Source organism: Coloeus monedula (genome assembly GCF_965178545.1).
Source record: "Coloeus monedula genome assembly, chromosome: 5".
In the NCBI taxonomy this organism is placed as follows: domain Eukaryota; kingdom Metazoa; phylum Chordata; class Aves; order Passeriformes; family Corvidae; genus Coloeus; species Coloeus monedula.
The window spans coordinates 33,362,183-33,379,627 of NC_138785.1; the positions used below are offsets into that span (position 1 = coordinate 33,362,183).

The following is a 17,445-nucleotide window of genomic DNA, read 5'->3' on the forward strand; positions in this document are numbered from 1 at the left end:
AATTGTAGTTAGCAAGTGTGTATTTTGATGAAAGAATGGGGATGGATTGTGGATGTTCTAGATGGATGCTGAAGGTCTGAAGTGGGAAATGGCAGCTGGTGTTTTGTCCTTGAAGCAGACTCCTCGTGTCTGGTGCAGGCCTCCGGTACAAGTTACATTTAGGCTTCCTGTTCAGGCAGGGGGGCAAGGGGAGGAGCTGGTAGACAGGAGCTATTAAGGAGATGGTGAAGAATTCTAAGACTTGTCAAAACAAAAAACTTAACTGCTGTTTACCTCAATGAGTAATCTACATACCAAAGCCACAGGTAGTCTAAAAACTACATAGTGGATCCTGGTTACTTTGGAACATAGGGAGGGTGGAAAACTTTCCATTTGAACTTAATGTAAAAAGTGCAAGTTTTGGAAATGTGAATTTTCCTGTCCTGTTGTGGTAAAAGATTTTTTTTTGCCATGATAAATGCTGTAATAGCTTCAGAGCAGTCAGCTCCATCCTACAAAACTTGGATTAAACAAAATCTATCTCTATTTTAATGACTTTCATTTCAAAGTGAGTATAGAGAACAAAATGTCAAGCCAAGACACTTAGATTTAGTAGACACATAACGGGGAAAGAAAACGACAGTGTTGTTTCTGCAATAATTTTTTAAAGACTGCTTGCTGTGATTAATTGGGGTTTGAATTTAACATTATGGCAGTCAGTTTGTTCAAGTTTCCCTTGAAAATCCTTGAGTGGTTTTCAGCACAAAAGAGTTTACAGGATGCAGGAAAAAGTTATCTAGTATTGGCTAGGGATTTTTTTTGATTTTTCTGTCTTCTGATGCACACGGCATCTGTATTTGTTATAAAATGAGTATACACACATTTTTGCATGCCTGAGTAAAAACATTCTACTTGGTTGCCCTGTGCCATAGTTTTTATATTAACATTACAGATGCTAACCTTTTCTGAAAAATCTGGCTTTAAGCAGACCACAACAGCAAGCTTTGGTTGCTGTGGAGGCATGGAACTACAGGCTGGCAAATGATTAAAAGACAACGAGTTCGTAGATGGGAGTGCAGATGTACAATACCGGTCCTGTTGGATGCTTATGCAGAAAGGAGTTTGCATTAATTAGTAGAGAACGTGAGGGTTTAAACACTTGCAGCCAGAAATGTTCTAAAGAAGTCTATTGTATTATTTTTTGCAGCCTCCCCTCAGTTTTTCTCTAGCCATTTTATTTCAAACCCTTCATTGCTATAAAAAATAGTGTTTTAACACTGAATTCTCATCTGAGTGTTTTTCATCTGAAGCAGATACCTTGGGTCCCATCAAATGTGGCTGGTGATTCAGAAGTTTTCAGTCTGCATGTCCGTAGTAGAACTTAAAGCATAGTTGGAATTCAGCTGAGGATTTCTTGCTGTGTTTATAGCCGTTCAAAAAAATAAATCAGTTGGTTTTCCCCAATTCATTTGTAGCTTCATACATGAAACTGAGGCTAAGACAAACCCCTCTTTAGTTGAACAAATTAGCACTAGAACAATGGAATGAGATAATCCATGATCAATAAAGGATCTTAAGGTACAAAAGTTATTTTTCTAGAACACTCATTCCTTCAAATGTGAAAACAAAAAAATTGTACTCATTGGATTCACCTGCCTTTTGGTCTTTGGTACTTGGTGTTACTGAATGGATGGTATTTTACCCCATTGTCTTCAGTATAAATATAAAAATAGGTGTAAATTGAAGAACTGTTGGCTTCAGATCCTGATAGGCAATTATTGCATGTCTTAAAAGGTAGATGGAATTATGGCTAAAATACTTCCAGTATCAGGCCAAGGGCTTGTATTTTGGCAGCAGTGCAGGACCAATGAGAAAGCATGGGAACACAGGAAACAAAACTCGGTAAATAAATGATGTAAAGGGAAGGTACAGAAGGTAAAGATTAGAAGCCACTGGTTTCAAAATGATCTGGAATAAGATAGTTGATAAATTAAAATTTTAAGTGTCTATCTTAGCCTGTCAGAGAATAGCAGTTCAGAACAACCCTTATCTGGAAAACCAGAGCGCAGACAGACAAGCTCTTGCAGGTGTGTAGTGTGTAGTGCAGAACTGTTCCTCAACTGGTGTTTGTCATGGTTTAGCTGATGCTCATAAACTGACTTAGCATTCTTGGTAAAGGCAGCAGTAAGTTCTGCAGTAACTTTGGTCTCCAGTGCATTTAGAAGCAAGCACTCTGTCTTCTGCAGGGACAGTCCAAAGTTGTCAGTGTCTTTTTTCTGTGCCGCAACGGTTGGTTTAATGTCAGTCAGTTAGGGGGCAAAGAGTTCAATAGCTTCTGGATAAGCAGGAGTAAGGGCTGTAACTATTCCTAGAGCAGCTGTCTGCCTTGGGTATGTTAGAAGAGGTGACAAGCATAATCTTTACAGTGATAGGTGCCAGAAGTGAAACAGTGAAATTGATAGGACAGCTCTGTGTAAAGTAACACTTGAAAATTTCTCTGGTAATAGCTTTTTTTTGTTTGGGGTTTTTTTGCCTATGCATTAGAAGTATTGGTGAGACCAGTATTTTCTTCAAACAGTGAAGGATTTTGATTTGTGATGGGAGAAAACTTTATCAGGAGACACAGCTGATCAGAATATTTTGGTTTTCAACAACTTTTAATACTGATCTTTGATCTCTGGGGTTTTTCCTGTACTCTGGAAGAGAAGGCGCCTCTCTTTAAATGGCTGCTGTTGAGATTGGTTCTCTTTCTGCAGCTTCAAGCAGAAATACTTAAGCTCTGTACTTAGGAGTCCTAGGTTTGGCAGATAAGGTAATCCTGGCTTTTGCCTTAACTTCATTCATCTTCATATTAACTGTGCATTGTCCCATCACAGATTTAACATGTGCAGCATATAAGCAGTTGCTTAGAAGATGGTGGTGATACAACGTTATCCTCATGGGAAGAATGCCAGCTGTAGAGCTGGGCAGCTGGCTTTGCTCCAGCTGCTTTGGCAGACTAGGGGTGTGGAGACAGAATTTCGAAATGCCTTTACCTTTATCTGGGATGGGAATTTTGACTCAAGTTTAGTCTCAGATGTGATCTCATGTTTCATCAGAGGGAATGCAAAAATTAGGCTGTTACCTGTGTTTTGAAGAGCTGCCTAACAGGTGATGTTCTTGTCTTAGAAAGCATTTTTAGACACTGAGCATGGTAGTTTCATCTATGTTGAGAAGAAGCCTGTGCTTGTTTATAAGTCAAGCCTGTTTTGGTTTTTTTCCCCTCTGGCCAGGTAAGCCTCAGCTTTTCTTATCTTACAGTCTTTGATGCAAGTCAAAAACGAAACTGTTCAGTCATAAGTCCTGGGGGTTTTTGTTTGGTTCCATTTGTTTTGGTTTTGTTTTATGGGGTATTGGGGTTTTCTAGAGAATGTTCTGGAACACAACTTTCTACTGAATGTGCAACTGTAATCCTTTTGAGATTAAAGGAGGAACTGCAATTTGCAACCTTGCCTACAGAACTTAATGTGAGTCTGTAATCCCTTCTGGCAAATTTATGAAGGTAAATGGTAGAGATCTGTCATAGCTCTGGCAAAGATCGCTGGTCAGTGTGAAGCTGTTAATTCTTTGGGGAAGGATACTCTTGCTAAAACAAGGTTTGCAGATTACTTGCCATGCTATTAATCCTGCTCTGACAGTGAATGCTGAAAGTTAATTCACAGATACCTCAGTAATTGAAGGATCTATTCAATATAACCATTATTTTTTTCTTTTTCCTACCGCAAGGTTAAGAATGCTCCTGTTGGAGTAAGAGGTCCAGATCTCCTCATAAGGTATTAGATTTTGTGTCTGTACTCAGAAGAACATTGAGGAGAGGACTACTGTTAGTAATTATAGGAGTTCTCAGGTAACAAACTTAGTGGAACATGGCAGTGATATTTTTATAGAATGGATTAGTGCTGGCTGAAGAATTTAATTTAGTATTTGGGACTAGGTGGTCAATCTCTGTCTGTGAAGAGTTACACTACTGCACCTCTCAAGCGTATCTGTTTGGTCTAAGCTCAGTAACAAGCTGCCAGAGCACAAGTGCAGATGATGAGTCTAACCAGCATAAGAAGTAGAACTTTCTTGTGTAAATGAATTGTGATCCCTTGGTTTTATTGGTTGGCTGTACTAACTGCTCTGTTTTTACAGTTTGAGTTGTATTTCACAAAGATACCTCTTAAGTTCTTGTTTACAGCGTGATTTATGTTTCCTGAGAATCCATTCCAAATTCATTAAAAGCAGCACTTTCACACAATCACAGGCAATTGAATTAGAGAGGAGGTAGGTAGATGGCTGCTACTTAGCTCTCTTTGTCCTCTCCTACTTCGTATGTGCTGCACTTCACACTCAGAACTACTGTTTTGGTGCAAAGGATGTGACTTTTCATAGCCTTAACTATTTATTTATAAACTGAGAAGTAGAAAAGCATTCTTTATGGATTAGCTATAAATGATACAAGAAAACTCAAGCTTTGAGAAAATGCAGGTAACCCTGAGTCATATTTTTGCACATAATATTCTTTCCAATACTGATAAGACTGGTGTAGAAGAACACTCCAAATTTTCAGAGTGGTAACATGAAAAGATAGGTTTGTGGAAAAACATTGAACAGTTACCTTGTAATTTTTGGATGTAAAATTTAACTTGAAACAGCCTTTTTTTTTTCTTTTTTTTTTTTGTTTTAACTTGACTGCTGTGATATCTTAATGTCTTATGCATGCATTATGCTCTGCTTTATGAGGGGTGGGATGGGAGAAAAAAAGGAAGATGAAAAGCGAAGTTGCCCTTTGCTATTTAACTGAAGCTACATCTCTGGTTCCCAGGGCAGGAGACCACGTACAGAAATAGGTTATAGTTGACCAGTCAGCCCTCCTAACCTTGTTATCCTTCCCACATCCACCCTGCCATGTTTGTCTTCACTCTTTAGAGACCTGAACTCCTTTTTTCCACATACGTTTGCCCTGCTAGATAGGGCTTCTTTTTGCTGCCTTCCCTGATCTGATGGGGAATGTCTTTCATGTAGCTTAGCTAGGCAGTGCCTGGAGACTCTAGTGCTTCCAATTTATGAGCCAGTATTTTATACAATTGCTAGGGCGAGTAATGCCTCTTAAGGTGCAAAGTATGAAGAAAAGGGGAAGGGGTAGCAAAACTTTTTACTTTATCAATGCAGTAGTTCTCATTGGGAGTTGAGCTTGTAAAAATACTGAAAAAAATAGATTAAGAAACTTCCTTAGGTTTTTAGGTTATGTGAGTACAGGTAAAACAAAGGTCACGTATTAGGCTTAGAAATCTAGAGTGCAGATAATGCAGAGACAGAGTGACGGGGGAAAGCTCAATGTTGTAAACCTCAGTGAGGTTTTAAAAAGAAGTTCCCATGAAGCATATGCTGACACATACATCATGAATAATTTAGGGTGTGGACAGAGGAGAGGGCAGCCAGCTGTACTTTCTGAGCCAGCTGCAGCAAGCTGATAAGCTCTTCTTGAAGAGTTCTGCTAGGAGGAAGTAGCAGTAATCATAGTTGGTGGTTACAGGATTATGGGTCATTGCCGGGAAGCTGGAAGGATAAACAGTGGATCAGCATCCTTGGTAATGAGAGAACACAACAAAAGAGGTCTTGAAAAGACTCCAAGTTCAAGCTATCACCAAGATGTTCACTAAACAACGAGTGACTTTCTAGACATGCAGTGGCTTTCTTATGTCAGCATTAAGCTGTCCATTGCTAACTGTGAAAGCAGAGGTGGCAGGAGAAGCTTAGTTGTACCCTTCTGTCATCCAAGGATACCTTCATGTCTCTGACCACGTACGGAGGACTCCAAAGTGATTATTGTGGAAAAATCGTTACTTGTCAACTTGCTAGCCATACTGAAGTACTTCATTAGACTGAATTGCCTAAAACATCTTTTTTAAATGGTTTTAAGTATCTTTTTGGTGTGATTGAAATTCCTCAGGGCAGTTCCAGGCTTTTAAAAGTATTTGTCAATACGATCACTGTTGATAAACTGTATTGAAAATATGCTGAGAGAATCAACAGAACCTTTACTGACAGATAAGTACTAAAGATGATTTTTGCATCTTGAACCTGCTAAGTGCTTAATAACATTCTGGAGTCATGACGGCTTCCTTCGATGACAAAACCCTTTTATCAGAAAGCCATACCTTTGGAAATGATTGTTTGCTGAATGCTGTTTATTTTGCTAGTATGTAAAAAGTGCCAAAGGCTTAGGTGGCTGTTCACTCTTCAACACACTAATTAGAACTTTAAGTACCTTCAGAATATTGTGGCACTTCTGTGAAATGTTCTGTAGACTTCAAAATGTATGCTGAGTATTTTATACAATATTTAATTGAAGTTATAGTGCATCTTTAGTCCTTTGATTAGATCTGTATTATCTTAGACTAGCTGAAGATCTTTGCTCTTGCTGAAACAATCTTGGAGGAGATTGATTCCAAGCAGTGATCTCTTGTGGTTTTAAGAACCCCTCTACAGGCTGCTGTTGCATTTGTGCTTATCCATAGTCCTAGTGGTGAGAAAAAAAGAGTTCTTCCATGGAACAGTGACCCCTGCAGCAGCAATCAAAGGCATAGGGACTAATTAGGGCACCAGATTATTTGGATCCACTGGGCTGAGAATCTTGCTGTAAACAAATGTGTGTGAGTAGTATTTTAGCATGGCCACTCCCAAGAGTCCCAAGGACTGAGCTGAAGAGACAAGGTTCTTTTCAAATCCCTAAGGCTCTTTTTTTTTAATGTTTCTAGCCATAAAACTATTGCCTGCCTTCCCTTCTTCCAATGTAAATATCAGAATATTAAAATTCTGACTGGTACCAAAACAAGAGATCTAGTCAGACAGTATGAGAGGACACAAGGAAATGGAATAAAGATGTGTCAAGGAAGTTCAGGTGGGACATTAGGAAAAAGTTCTTCACTGAACAGGCTCCCCAGGGAAATGGTCACAGCATCAAGCCTGACAGAGTTCAAAAAACATCTGGATGTTACTCTTAGTCATATGGTTTAGTTTTATTTAGTCCTGCAAGGAGAAGGGAGTTGGACTTTTGATGATCCTTATGAGTCCTTTCCAGTTTGAGATACTCTTTGATCCTTCCAGTACTCTTTGTATACTGCAGTAGTATTTTCCTTTTTGTTGCCATGAGAATCAAGCACATAAGGTTTTTTTTATACAGGTGGGTGTATGTATAAAGTAGTATTTTTAGTGCTGTTTATGTATTAATTCATTTGGAAAAAAAAAATATATAGCCCATATTAAAGTATGCCTGTTGCATGAATGTGCATGAGTCAATTTCTGTAACTCCTGAGACATTTGTACCAGTGCAGCAAGCAATAGGGCATGTAGCTTCCTGGACTGCATGATGGTGTAGCTCTATTATGTAAAAGGGTTTTCACTGGACTCATTCAGACAAGTGAGTATTTTTTCCTGTGTAGCCATGCTCTTGGCTTATGCTGTTGCCTAAGTGGAGCTTGAGCTGATTCAGTGAGGACTTCATTGATTAAGAATTCCGGAAATTCTTATAGGTGATGAAATAATCATTCATCTTTCAAGAGGAAAAAAAAGTGTCTCCAGAGTATCCACAGTTTTCAGTGAAGTTATTTTGAATATTTCCTGGTGCTTGCATTAGAGTCATTTTGGTAGAAATGGAGGAACAGAGTTTGTCCTAGTGCTGAGGCTAGGTGCATTAGCCACACTGAAGGTCTGAGAAACAGAGGTCCTGATCTGTCCCAGTGGTTTGTTTGGAGTCACTTGAGTTAGAAAAAGAAATGCAGCTCCCAGCTGTTTCAGCAACTCCAAATCCATTTACATTTACTCATCCAATTTATCAGCTACAAACCTTTGTTGACATTCTCTTAATACTCACCTGCACAGAAAACATTCATTAAAACAGTAGGCTGGATGTATGCTTCATATTTAGTGTGATCTATCTGGTATGTCCTGCTCTCAGTTGGTAAAGTGCCAAGCACATGGGCTCAGTGAAGCCTCTCAAACTGTCATCATGGGGAAAATAGTTTGCTACCTACGATACCCACATTTTGAGGGATTTCATTTGAGACATCCAGGGATGAGTCGTACATTGTACTGTGGTCACAGATGGCTGTCTAGGTTTAGACCTCTAAGAAAGGCTAAGCAACATTTTCATAATGTCTCCATTTGTGCTACTTATTTCCTGTAAGTGCCAGAGAATCAGAATGTTTTAAGTTTTAATGAGAGTTAAAGGGGAGTTTGGAGAGCACCACACAAGACTTTGCTGCTTATGAAACAAAAGGTAAATAGCAATGATCAGTGTTACATAATTTTATAAATAGATAAGGATTGTTTCAAAATTGTTTATAAAATTAAGAGAATAACCTGACCTTAGAAATCTGGCCATGCTGGCTTTAGAGATCCCTAGGCTTTTTTCTGTCTGTGCTATGGAAGGTGGTAACCTGACACCTAAATCCTTTGGTGTAAGTGCATCTCAAAGCAAGATGTTATGTAGAGATACAAATACAGGGTTTTACCCCAGCATAACTGATGAAGGTTATACTCAAGGCATCACCTGTTTTTCTGCTTATGAAATTTTAAAATTATTATTAGGTATTTTTTGCTTTTTCCCTTCCATTACAGCATTTGCCTGCAGCAGCAGCTTCCCTTCTACGTACTTATTTTTAATTACTCATGATTGTTAGTGTTGGGTAATTTTGTTTGCTAAGGAAATCCCCTTGCAATGGCCTACAGACTTTGCCATAATTATGAAAGAAACTTCAGGCCTGCCATTTAGATTGTCATTTTGTATTTTGCTTGTGATAACCTAGTACAACATTCTCTTCTAGTAATGTATTAATAGCATCCTCATCTAAAAGCAATCTTAATTTATTTCCCCATTTTATTTTTAACATCCTTTTGGATGGAGTTCAAGATAAGTACAAAATAATGTCCTTTAGAAATCCATAGCTGGAGAGCTCCCTGCATCATATTGTCTTTTCTCCAGGGCAGAGAGTAACTGTTTAGCACAGTGGTTCTGTTCTGCAGATGCAGTCAGAAAACAGAGGTCTGGTGTTATGTTGAGGAGCTGTGGGGCTTTCAAATGGATATCCTGTGCTGCCTGCAGGTATTTACACTCATACAAACATATATACATTGTTATTGCTGCATCTCTAGAAAATTCCCCAAGGTCGGTGATCCTTTAGTTGCTTTGCATCTTTGACAAATAGTCTGTGGTGGTGGTATCCGCAACAGCACAGTTACCAAAAGAGAGAGCATGCCCTGATACGAACTGCTGTGAACACAAGTCCTGTTTGACTTCAGAGGTGTTTACCTTCAGCAGAAGAATGGTACAGGGTGGACAGGTGGGGGCAGTAATATCTTGAAGTACTGCATCCAAATCTGTGAGAACCTCTTAGTTTAAAACCTTTTGTATGAACTCGTTGAACACGAATTTGAGAGAGAAAACAGCAGCAGCCTGTTGTGCTGATAGAGACTGCACAGCATTTGGAAACAAAGCACTTCTGGATTAACATGGCAGAATTTGGGCAGCTTCAGTGGAACTACTCTGAATTTATTCTAATAGAGCTAAAGGCATGGCTCTGTCTTCAGCTTTTTGTTTTAGTTGATAAAGAATATCTGCTTGCAGTATCGTAAAGTAAGAATTGTAATAACCTCCTAAATTTGTGGTATCTCAGAAAGAGAGTTAATATGGTACACAGTGAAAGAAAGTACATGCTTTATCTTGCTTTGTGTCTTAAGATTTGAAAAGATTAAACCACAGCCTTTAAAACGCTCATATCTTGAAACAGCAAAAATGTCATTTGTTTAAAAATACCCTCAAACAAACAAAAAACAAACCCTAAAACTGGGACATGAAAATGAGACATGATTTAACTTAATTATAAGCCTTGAACAAGGAAACAGCATGTTCTCAGAATACTTAATTACAGCATTGTTTTTAGGTTAAGGTTTTTTGGTGTGTGTGTGTGTGTGTGTTGCTTCAGTCAGTCTTAAGCAGAAAGAATAAAAGGCAAAGAAAACACAGAAGTACAGTAAACATCTTGAAATGCAGTTTCCTTCTTAGTGGGAACCTATCACATGACTTGCTGGAAAAGATTTATTTAAAAAAAAATTGCAGTTGTTCTTTGACAGCTGTAAATCTGCTTCTTGAGAAATAATATCCCATAAGATCTCTCAAGCAACACTACAGTGTTTAAATGGTTTTAGTGTTGTATCACTGAATTTAAGGGAAGAACACTGAAATGTTTGATTGCCCTGAAAACATTACTCATTGACAGATGAGGACAGAAACAGAGCAAGGCTTTCTACTATAAATGAATAATCATTTTATAGTCTGCACTATTAAAGGTGAGAAGATAATAATTTTGACTGAATTCTACAGCATGCAAAGCCAGTTGGGGTAACTCAATCTAAAATGATAGCTTTTTAACAGCTACGTTTCACACAGCCTTCTGCTGCCCAACAGTGTTGAGTCCCAGCTATCCCTTTTTGAAGTTGGCAGCAGAAATTTTTTAAGAGAAAAAAAGATCACCTACTGTCTTTCTCTTTGAACCAGTGTTTCTCAGAACTGCATCCTGCCTTGTGCTCTCACAGGTGAAAAAATTACCTGTGGTTGGATTGTGTAGTTTTTCTTTATATGGTAGGTGAATGGAAGGACTGGTATTTTTGTATTGTATTGAAACGAAGGGTTGTCAGCTCAAAAGGATTTGTATCAAAAATACATAGGCATGTTGACCATGTTCAGTCATGCCTTAAAGACAAATTTAGGATGGATTCTTATGGTAAGCTGAAATAGGTGTGTGAAAGCCAGGAGCTGAAACAAAACTCTGATGTCCCTGTTCTTGTTCTGCCCAGCTTTAGCTGCTGGGGCTGGTGTGAAACATTCTCAGTTCATGGAGGTGAGCTCGAACCCTCTGCACCCCCTGGTGCAGTGGGAACACAGCATGAAGTAGGGTGGGATGTTACACCTGGAGAGTAGCTAAGGCCACCCACGGAACTATTTAAAAACTTGTTGCTTTAATTTCTGCTTTTGGGCTGTGAATGAAGGGATTAACCTTGCGAGGGCACACAGGAAAGCTACAGTGTGACTTGAAAACCGTACTTTGAGTTCTTTCTTGGGAGCAGATGCTTCCGTCCCTTTGCAGATGAATGTTCTGAATTTTTAGAAACAATCCACAGCCCTCCTTTATGAGGAAACCACAGTACTTTGAGATGTTCATGACGTTTGTTACGGTTTTATATGCCTCTGTAATTTTATGGAAAAAAGGAGGTGGAAGTCTGAGGCCGTATAAAAGCCTCAAGAGTCGAGGGAGCCAACATTCAAAACCCACTGCGGTGTTGCCACAGCTCTTCCTCATCCCGCCTCCCTGCCGTTTTCTAGAGCTCCGAGTGCAATTGCTGCATCTGAGAGATTCGTAACCGTATTACAGCTCCTCTTATCATTGTTCAGCCGTGCCTCTTGGAGGAAAAAAATAACACCAACCCGCCGCTTCGCCGACTTGCTCGGGCAGGGCTGTGCGCTGCCAGCGGCCGCTGCAAGCGAGGCGGGAGCGCAGCCGTTGCCGCTCGCGTTCCGCGCGCCGCGCTCAGCCGGGCCAGAGCCGCCCCCGGCCGCCCGCGCAGCCGCGCTGCATCGCCCTCAGCAGCGCCGGCCTCCTCCCTTCCTTCCTCCCTCCCTCCCTCCCTCCCTCTCCTCCTTACTTCGAAGCACTGCTCCGGCTCGTTGCTGCCGGTGGCCGTCGCCATGGGCCCCGCGGCGCTGCTGCTGCCCGTGCTGCTGTTGCCGCTGGCGGTGGCCGCGGGCGGCCCGGAGGTGCGCAGCCTGAGGGGGAGCTGGCGGCTTCGCAGCGGGAACGGCTCGGTGTCGCTCCGAGCGGAGGTGCCGGGCTGCGTTCACACCGCGCTGCTCTGCAGGGGCCTCATCCAGGTACGGTACTCTGAGAGCCGAGGCGAGGAGCAGCCCCACCCGCCGTGGGCAGCCCGCCTCGGAGGGGAGAACCAGCCCCCCAAAACTCAGCTCCGTCCCCGGAGCTGCCCGGCCACTGCAGGGTTGGTTGGCGTCGCCGGTGCAGCAGCCGGGCTTCGTTTGGTGGCTGAAGTGTCCTCAGTCGCACATAAGGCCGAGGATACAAATGGAAGTTTTGCAGTATGTAAGATTGTGGTTTTGACACGCAGCCAAGGTGCTGACACCAGATACCTGCAATACCCTCACAGCATGTAAGTCATGCTTACCTACAGACCTACAGTGATACCTCAAAAGAATGAAAAGTTAAACCCACCCTCCTAAAGTTTGGCTTGTTGATGCAATAAGTTTAGGGATTTCAGGCCATTAAAAAGCCCTTTTAAAACTTGCAGAGAATATCAGAACAGTGGAGAACATATACACCCATTCTGCCTAAATATATTCTCGTATATTCTGAAACACAAGAACAGACGTTAAATTTAAAGGACAAGCTCCTGTCGTAACACTTTGAAGAAGCTTTTCTGCTTCTGTTTATGCTTGCTTATATTACATTTTTAAGTTTATAAAAAGGCAGCAACCACTTTCTTGTACAAATTTTCAAAACTGCAGTTGCAGATTGATAGCAAAGTATTCTGATACTAGCATAAGGTGCTTGTGACTCAGACCTGACAAGAAACGTGGCATTAACTGCGTCATTGTTGAAATAAGATGCCTTTTTAAAAGGAAACGAAGAAAATGAAACATGTACCTGGAACAAGGAAAAGAAACAAAACACAGTGAAGTTAACAAAGTCATCTATAAAGGTGATACATACAGTTCTGTGCTGGAAAATGTAAAGTACTGTTGTATGCTGTGAGTATATCATATTATCCCTCCTTTATTGTGGGCCCAATGGTGTGGGTTTTGCGCATAATTTATTTTAAAAACACATTCTGGATGCATGCATTTTGTATTTTCTATTTCTCAGTTTTTATCCTTCAGCTTATTATACTCTGATTAAAGTTAGAGAGGTAAAAGGAGAAAGTGACACCGTTTGGTCAGGATAATTTTAGCATTTTCTGTGTTGGCACAGGTTGGGAATCCCAGCACTAATAATAGATTCCAAAGAGTGTCATTGCCAGATACAAAGCATCAACATTGGAAAAAGAAATATGTTATGAAGGGGTAGGCAGAGCTATGATGGTCTCTTGTTTTAACGTCTGTGTGCTCAGTGATGTGACATCTTGGACATAGAGAATTAAGGTTTTGGAAGGGCTTTTCTATAGTTTTCAAATGTGCAGGGGCCAGGGAGACTTTATGTGGAGGATCGGTTAAGGGAACTGTGCCGGTTTCTCTGATGCAAAAGTGCACAAGGTAAACTGAACATCTGGGATGTTTGGCTGTGCTGGGAGGTGCTGTGCAAGAAGTGTGAATAATCATCCAGGAGAAACTGACCAATGCACTGACTCAGGCGTGCAAGACAATGATGTAATGAAAGACTCACATTTAACTACTCACACTAAGTACACTTAGGAAGTGAGAAGGTGTGATTGCTAATTTAGCTGCATGGCTGCACACTGACTTGCAGTTTAGCAGTATATTTGGAAATGAGGTTGATGAACTCTCACGTGCCTGGGCAGAATCCCAAGTCTGCACAGAAGCATGAGAGGTTAGTCAGCCGGCTGGACAGCAGTGGATGCTTGGCTAATTAAATCGATGATGGTTGGTTGTGGTCACTTACATGTTTACTTGAATACAAGTAAGAACTTGCTCCAAACACGTGCTGGTACGGCTGGGTATGAACCTGCTGTGGACTGGAAGCTGTTGCTAAATTGGTGGTGTTACTGTTGAGGTGCTGAGTTAACCAAAATGGTTCACTAGTCTGGTTGCTTGACCTCTGGACTGGACCCAGCTGGTGGCTGGCTAGTTCCAAGCTCAGAATGAGATAACTGTTTCTATGTATAGATGTGTACAGGTAACTCAAGGCCATCTTAATTAAACCCGTTCTTACTCAGTTTAGCAAAGCTCAGTTTACAGAAAGAAGCATTCACACAAATTTGCACCAGGATAACTAAATTATTTTAAAATCACATTTTTATTTAAAAGATAGAATGGAGGCCATACAAAAACAGGGGAGCAACCTTAGCAGATTTGAAACCTATTCCAGATGGTGTTAGATGTATTCAATCCTTGTCACCAAAGGTGTTGCATTCTGCAAAGCAGCAAGCCTGAGTTGTTTGGAGGGAGTCAGTGACATCATTTGTTATTGCAGTTCGAGGCTTCGTGCTCCAGAGGAGGGCTCAGCTGTTTGTCCTGAGGGTTATTCACTGCGGTGAATGTGACCAAAGGTTTTCAAGTGCAGCTGCCTAAAATCATATTCCTATTTTTACAAAAGCATGCACACAGCTGTAATTGTAGAGGCATGGAGCACTGGTTGCTCCATGTTTTCAGAGTTCATTATCTCTGGAAATCAGCCCTTTTTGGTGTTGTGTCAAGTATAGAAGTAGGAGATTTATTATAGATGCCTAAATACAAGTTTTGATATTAGATATTTTTTTCATTTGCTCCTTTTGCTCTTTGCAATGGAATATAGGATCTTATTCATCTTACAGAAGATGTCACTAGATCAGTAATGCAACTTGTAATCAAAAGTGGAGATTGGTCTGAAAAGCTGTACCAGGAAATAGGAGAACAAAGCTAGTCCCACAAAATCATTCTGGATAGCAGGACCCCTGTGTTCACCTGGTGAAGTCTACATGCCGTTTTTCTGTGTGATTTGAAATGGCAAATAGCACTGCATCCTTTGCTTCTGTATCTGTGAGATTTTCAATGGATTAGCACCCAAAAGGGAAATTTAAAGCAAAATTTGGAAGGCCCTACTCCTGCAATGTAGCTTAGTGGGCATCTCACAAATGAGGGGAAGGAGGGCAGCAGGGGTAAGCTGATGAATATTAAGCCTTCAGAATGTGGCTTAGATTGCAAGAGTAGGCTGCAAGCAATTTATCACTGTGTGGTTCATTTCAAATTTAGGTCGACACACAAACTGTTTTCGCACAGGGATGCTGTAGCTCATTGCGTGTCTGTAGCCTTACTTTAATCTGCTGTGCAGGCCATACACTTGAAAAACATCTCTCTGACGCTGAGGGTTCATTACTCATCTCTCTGGATCCTCTTAGCATTTGTTCTAGAGATATCTTTACTCTGGCTCATAAAATATGCATTGGAGAAACACATCTTCTTGAATGCACGAAATGCATGTGTCTCAAAAAATGCTCTTGGGGAAGACCCTTGAGTTTCCTACTAAAGTATTATTTTCTTTCATATTCAATCAACGTAGTTCAAATGCTGGATTATCTATGATAAAAGCTCTAGGGCCAGGAGATTGCATCAGATTATGTGTTTGACTTGATTGTTTTAATAACATTTCATTAAGACACTGTAGCTCGTACTATTATTTAAATGTAAAATTCAGAAAACACATGAGAAATACACATAAAGAAGGGTAATAGTCACTTGAATAAAGTTAGTGCAAAGCTTCATTTTGAATGCAGACATTTTACAAACTTGCAGTGAATCTGTTCCGAACCCTGCAGCTCTGGAAAAAGATTTGCCAAAACCATTTTGTCTGAAGATTTTGCTTTTGACCACTGTTCTGATAAGCCATATGTACCCACAGGTAGCTTGTATATTAAGTCTGTGTGCTGGAAATAGGCATCCTCTACCATTTACTGTCCAAGTTCTGCACTGTGCCATTTCTTGTTGGCAGGTGACTGCTGTAAATTTTCAGTTCTGATGAATATGGCTATTGTAGCTGGATTTTCTCATATGCCAGCCATTTGCATTCATACATAAGGCTATTTTGTCTTATTAGCTGTCACTTAGATTTGCATAGACCATTACGAGAGGTCTGCAAGTGTGATGCTGATATAGGGGCTGGGTAACACTGCATTTTCTGGCCTGATAGACAAGGGCATGCACTTGACAGAGAAGCTCACAGTGATCTTCGTCATACTCGGATATTAAAATTTATTAGAAGTTTATGTACCCCAACTGGTAGTTCTGTGTTTCTGGAAAGTAGTGTGCTTTTCTGTAGCTTGTTCTGCATTTGTATAAAATACTCTGTTGTTTATTTTCTGACACTTCATCACAACTTAGATTTTTTGGAGCAAGCCAGGTAACAATTCCATTGGGTATCCTATGGTTCTATTCAGGTTAGATGGCATTCATTGATGATGGAATAGTTGATTATTATATTATTTTCCACTGAAATATAGGTGCTCTGCTGAACTGTGAGAACATATGTGGAAACGTTCAAAAGCCTTAGTAAAACTTTGCGTAAGTATTAAAAGGCACTTAAGTTTTTCTTTCAAAAGCTTGTGATATTAAAAGAGAGAAAAGTTACAGTGGTCTGTTAAATACATCACAGTATTCAAATAATATTATGCAGTGGGTATTAGTATCTTAACTCTTTAGTCATATTTGGCCTAGTGTTCAGTTGTGACACATCTTGAACATTGACAGTGACATTCAGTTTACTGCTTTCTGAGAGCAGCTACTGACAATTAGTTACTTTAGGAGGAACTTCCAAAACTCACGTTCCAAGAATACAATCCATTTGTCACTACTGTTAGTTCAGCCTGACTTCAAGCTGTGAAAATTGTGTAAGTGTCCTGACTGCTATCACTTGTGATGTCAAGGAGCACATGGGTATAGATAAGTATATATTAAGTATGTATTAACTATTTAGCTTCCAGTCTGAAGTTGGGCACAGCAGAATCATTAAACTGTAAATTGTGAAACATCACTTGCAAATTTTATTTTGGTAATCTGTTGCACCATCAGCATTTTCTTACGGTGCAAATGATAAAATACCAGCAGAGTTAATTTATGAGAGAAGAGCATGCAAGGTGACTTCAAATTAGACCATAACAAAAGCAGGGTAAGGCAAAGGAATCTGTTTTTTGTTCTCTTTATTACATTTCATTTCATTATATGCAGATCTTCCCCCCGTGTACAGCTGACTCCGTCTGGTGTCATTCAGGTATTTGTGCCATGCCCCTCAGAACTCCTGGAGTGTGGGGGCCTGGAGGTGTCCCTTCATTGGGCCAGGGTGTGCCTGGCACCACTCGCTCACGTGGGCTTGGAGCCTCACGTCTCATGTGTTCACGTCTCATCAATTTCCTCCTTATCAGTGTAGCTTTTCAATATCCCCTTAAAATCATTGCAAGGACAAGCTTCCATCTGGCCTACATTGTAGTGCTGCCAGTGCTTTTGAAGTCCCGCTGATGTCCTGTTATCCGACCTGGAAACTGCTTCCTTTTGATGATCTGTAGCAGGGCTTTTTACCTAATCTCAGCACTGGTTTGCTGCTTGCTTACAGCGTTGAGGTTGGGAGCAGGGAACAAACAGGCAGGCAGCTTGAGTGCTTCAGATTTTTCCCCAAATTGCAGGGAGCAGGAAAATGCAAGGCTGTTATGTTTGGTGGGATCTAAAAATAGCCG

At 40.5% G+C, this 17,445-nt stretch overlaps 1 protein-coding gene across 6 annotated transcripts in view; it reads left to right on the forward strand.

The window, feature by feature from the left end:
- Positions 1–11,746: 11,746 nt before the first annotated feature.
- Positions 11,747–17,445, forward strand: part of MANBA (mannosidase beta) — a gene marked incomplete at its 5' end in the record, with an annotated part of 56,019 nt that continues 50,320 nt past the window's right edge. For all 6 annotated transcript variants that reach the window (XM_082282267.1, XM_082282269.1, XM_082282268.1 and 3 more), the window contains one exon: positions 11,747–11,929. In XM_082282267.1, the coding sequence (XP_082138393.1) occupies positions 11,747–11,929 (183 nt within the window). The remainder of the gene's footprint in view (positions 11,930–17,445) is intronic.